Source organism: Nerophis lumbriciformis, linkage group LG37 (genome assembly GCF_033978685.3).
Source record: "Nerophis lumbriciformis linkage group LG37, RoL_Nlum_v2.1, whole genome shotgun sequence".
NCBI lineage: Eukaryota > Metazoa > Chordata > Actinopteri > Syngnathiformes > Syngnathidae > Nerophis > Nerophis lumbriciformis.
In genome coordinates, this window is record NC_084584.2 from 11,427,501 (window position 1) to 11,432,500 (window position 5,000).

Consider the following 5,000-nt stretch of genomic DNA (forward strand, 5'->3'; position numbering starts at 1 on the left):
AGATCATTACGAAGAGTGGCTACGGGTACCGATTCCGTAGTGGGGCAACAATCAGTCACCTGCTCTACATGGATGACATCAAGCTGTATGCCAGGAGCGAGTGAGAAAGAGACTCACTGATCCACACCACCAGGATCTACAGCGATGACATAAGAATGTCAGTCGGATTGGACAAGTGTGGCCAGATGGTCTCAAAGAGAGGCAAGATGATCAGTACTGAGTGGATTGACCTACCAGAGGGAAACATAGGCTATATCCAAGACAGCTACAAGTACCTTGGTATCCAACAGGCTAATGGAAACCATGAGGAGGCCACAAAGGAAGTCAATCACAGCCAAATACCTCCAGAGAGTAAGGCAGGTCCTGAAAAGTCAGCTGAATGGTAAGAACAAAGTCTGCGCCATTGACATGTATGCACTACCAGTCAGCAGATACCCTGCTGGTATCATAAGCTGGCCAAAGGAGGAGATAGAAGCCACAGATATCAAGACAAAAAAGCTCCTCAACATGCACGGAGGGTTCCACCCCAAGTCCAGCACCCTGAGGCTATACACTAAGCGGAAAGAGGGAGGCCGAGGGCTAGTGAGCGTCAAGGCCACAGTCCAGGATGAAATATCGATAATACATCGCAAAAATGGCCCCGAAGGATGAACTGCTAAGTGAATGTCTCAGGCAGCAGAACCCGGCTGAGAGTGCAGAGGAGGAGGAGGAGCAGACAACCTGGACGGACAAGCCCCTACATGGCATGTACCACCGTCAGATAGAGGAAGTGGCTGATATCAAAAAATCCTACCAGTGGCTGGAAAATGCAGGATTGGCAGACAGCACAGAGGCACTAATCATGGCAGCACAAGAACAGGCCATAAGCACAAGAGCCATAGAGGCCAGGATCTACCAGAGTAGATCAGACCCAAGATGCAGACTGTGCAAAGAAGACCCCGAGACAGTCCAGCACATAGTAGCAGGCTGTAAGATGCTATCTGGATCAGCGTACATGGAGAGGCACAACCAAGTGGCTGGGATAGTATACAGGAACATCTGCAACCAGTATGAAATAGAAGTACCCAAATACCAATGGGCCATACCACAGAAGGTGGCTGAGAACTACAGGGCCAAGGTTCTGTGGGACTTCAACTTCCAGACTGACAAACAGCTTCTGGCTAACCAACCAGACATAGTGGTGGTGGACAAAGAGCAGAAAAGGGTGGTGGTGATAGATGTGGCAGTCCCAGTTGACGCCAACATAAGGAAGAAGGAACACGAGAATCTTGAGAAGTACCAAGGGTTGAAAGAGCAGCTTGAACGGATGTGGAAGGTCAAGGCTTGCGTGGTCCCCGTGGTAGTGGGGGCGCTCGGAGCAGTAACCCGAGAGTGGTTCCAACAGATCCCAGGAACAACATCTGAAGCCTCAGTCCAGAAGAGCGCAGTCTTAGGAACAGCCAAGATACTGCGCAGAACCCTCAAACTCCCAGGCCTCTGGTAGAGGACCCGAGCTTGAGGATGTATATATATATATATATATATATATATAAATACATATATATTGCCAAAAGTATTTGGCTACCTGCCTTCACTCACATATGAACTTGAAGTGCCATCCCATGGAATTGTCCAAAATGTTTTGGTATCCTGGAGCATTCAAAGTTCCTTTCACTGGAACTAAGGAGCCAAGCCCAACTCCTGAAAAACAACCCCACACCATAATTCCTCCCCCACCAAATTTCACACTCGGCACAATGCAGTCTGAAATGTAGCGTTCTCCTGGCAACCTCCAAACCCAGACTGGTCCATCAGATTGCCAGATGGAAAAGTGTGATTCATCAGTCCAGAGAAGGCGTCTCCACTGCTCTAGAGTCCAGTGGCGACGTGCTTTACACCACTGCATCCCACGCTTTGCATTGGACTTGGTGATGTATGGCTTAGATGCAGCTGCTCGGCCATGGAAACCCATTCCATGAAGCTCTCTGTGTACTGTACGTGGGCTAATTGGAAGGTCAGATGAAGTTTGTGCAGAAAGTCTTTGCACTATGCTGACCTCTCTGTCAGTTTATGTGGCCTACCACTTGGTGGCTGAGTTGCTGTTGTTCCCAAACTCTTCACTTTTCTTATAATAAAGTTGATTTTGGAATATTTAGGAGCGAGGAAATTTCACGACTGGATTTGTTGCACAGGTGGCATCCTATGACAGTTCCACGCTGGAAATCACTGAGAGCGGCCCATTCTTTCACAAATGTTTGTAGAAACAGTCTCCATGCCTAAGTGTTTGATTTGATACACCTGTGATTAGTGATTAGGACACCTGATTCTCATCATTTGGATGGCTGACTTCCTTATAACACTTTTTTGAGTGTGATCATTTTTCGTCACTTAGTAGTTCTAAATAGTAAAGTAGATTAAAGGGTTTAATGCCAACATATCCCCCCAAAATTGTTGAGAAATTAGTAAGGAAATTATTAAATGCTGTGGTTCGGGCATCTGGTCAGGATGCCACCCGAACGCCTCCCTAGGGAGGTGTTTCGGGCACGTCCGACCGGTAAGAGGCCACGGGGAAGACCCAGGACACGTTGGGAAGACTATGTCTCCCGGCTGGCCTGGGAACGCCTCGGGATAGGAGCTGGACCAAGTGGCTGGGGAGAGGGAAGTCTGGGCTTCTCTGCTTAGGCTGCTGCCCCCGCGACCCAACCTCAGATAAGCGGAAGAAGATGGATGGATGGATGATTAAATGTGAAATGACAATTTCATTTTTGTTGAAACTAACTTCATGAAATGAAATGATTTAACGATTTTGGGGCGGTATAGCTCGGTTGGTAGAGCGGCCGTGCCAGCAACTTGAGGGTTCCAGGTTCGATACCCGCGTCCGCCATCCTCATACTTGCCAACCCTCCCGAATTTTCCGGGAGACTCCCGAAATTCAGCGCCTCTCCCGAAAACCTCCCCGGACAAATATTCTCCCGAAAATCTCCCGATTTTTAGCCGGAGCTGGAGGCCACGCCCCCTCAGCTCCATGCGGACCTGAGTGAGGACTGACGGGAGGACAACAGGGTGACAAGAACTAAATCATCCAGACTAGAGATAAATTGTATTATTATGTTTATCTTACCTAAAAATAAATATATTTATTAATTAAAAAATAATAATAAATAAATACATTTTTACTATATTTTGCTAAAAACATCAAAATTAATTGTATTTTTATTTTTTATTTTTTCCGATTCCTTATTACATCCAGCCATAGAATTATACATTAAAATAAACATATTTGAAATAATGAATTTTAAATTATCATAATAATTTATTTAAAATGACCATATTTAATTATTAAAATAATTGCTTGTTTATCAACAACTTTAGCATTTTATTCATTACATTTTGAAGCTCTCAGAAGCCAAGTTATGTTATATTCCTTAATATTTATTTATGCAAGTTTGAAGTATCAATTATCCAACACTGTTTTGTTTGCATATTTTCAGGATGTATATATATATATATATATATATATATATATATATATATATACATATATATATATGAAATACTTGACTTGGTGAATTCTAGCTGTCAATATACTCCTCCCCTCTTAACCACGCCCCGCCCCCAACCCCCCACCTCCCGAAATCGGAGGTCTCAAGGTTGGCAAGTATGGCCATCCTAGTCACTGCCATTGTGTCCTCGGGCAAGACACTTTACCCACCTGCTCCCAGTGCCACCCACACTGGTTTAAATGTAACTTAGATATTGGGTTTCACTATAAGTAAAGTGCTTTGAGTCACTAGAGAAAAAGCGCTATATAAATATAATTCACTTCACTTCAAGATGGCGGCAAGGGGATCGTCACGTGGATGTCGTGTGAGTCAGGTTTGGACAGAAAGGATTCATATTTGATCAAAGACGGCAACATTTTGTGTGTCAGCCTGCAAGATGGCAAAAACTCTCTTCTTTCGCACTCACCCGCCGGAAGTGCCCTTATATGGTCGGCGGCAGAATGAGGAGTCTCCCTCTCGCCTCGCCCCCTCCTCCCGCTGCTCCCATTAACACCCGGGGAAGCCTCGTCGTCTGCTGGGAGGACACAAAATAAAACACGCAGAATAACAACACTTGTTTTGCGTGACATTTTCACGTGAAACGTGGGGGTTCATTTAGCAGGATTTTAAAAATATAAAAAATGTTGCATAACCTCCAATACAGCAATAATAAATACCATTTGCTGCTTATTATTGTTGTTATTTTGAACAATAAGAATGATGGTCTATATGACAGAGGCATGATGGATGCAAGCAGCAGTGCGGTGTGCCTAATGGAGTGTCCCGTGTGTGCGTGTCCCACATCCACGCCTCGTGAGTCACTGCTGCGTTTCAGCACCACGGACAGCACGACCAGGACCAAGGACGCACCTCCCCAACAGGAAACGACCCCATAAAGGCGCGTATGGATTTACAAGAAGAAACGAGGGCTACCGTGCACCGCAGTGGGCGGGGCCACAAAGATGCCGCATTTTTCTGAATGAAATTACTCCCCCCCCCGGCCCCCCTCCTTTTTTTTCCCTGCATCCTCGTCTCCTGATTGGTGGATCCCTCCTGCCCGTGACGTCACACGAGCTGTCTTGTGGCGGCGGACGGCGCGCTCCAGCATCCATTCCGAGACGCCGGACCTTCGGCGAGGACGTACAGAAGCGGCCACGCACCGGGCCCCCCCAGAAAAAGCCGGATGACGTCACGTCACACGCCGCGGAAAAGTCCACCACGTTTGTATCGCGGTATCGCGCACCGTGCCGGCTGCGAGTCTGTGGATCTTTAACAAGGAGAACCAACAACGGGAAGGATCGTTTTCACAAGGTAACATTCTACATTATTATTATTTTTTTTTTTTAATTGATGCGCGCGCAACCTCAATTCAGTGGCGGTGTGTTACACAATATGTCCCGCCCACACCTTGCTTTTAAAAAAAATAATTAAAAAAATGCAGCCATTGAGAATTACGTTGAAGATTCGCACGAAATAACG

General features: G+C 46.1%; 2 protein-coding genes across 2 annotated transcripts in view; one reads left to right on the forward strand and one right to left on the reverse strand.

Moving 5' to 3' along the window:
• Nucleotides 1-4,127, reverse strand: part of cd164l2 (CD164 sialomucin-like 2) — a 14,917-nt gene extending 10,790 nt beyond the window's left edge. The window contains exon 1 of the mRNA XM_061931276.1: nt 3,949-4,127. Coding sequence (XP_061787260.1) covers nt 3,949-4,111 — 163 coding nt within the window. The 5' untranslated portion in view covers nt 4,112-4,127. The remainder of the gene's footprint in view (nt 1-3,948) is intronic.
• Nucleotides 4,128-4,647: 520 nt separating this feature from the next.
• gpr3 (G protein-coupled receptor 3) overlaps nt 4,648-5,000 on the forward strand; it is a 5,416-nt gene continuing 5,063 nt past the window's right edge. Inside the window, exon 1 of the mRNA XM_061931321.1 lies at nt 4,648-4,832. The gene's annotated coding sequence lies outside the window, so the exon portion shown is untranslated. The remainder of the gene's footprint in view (nt 4,833-5,000) is intronic.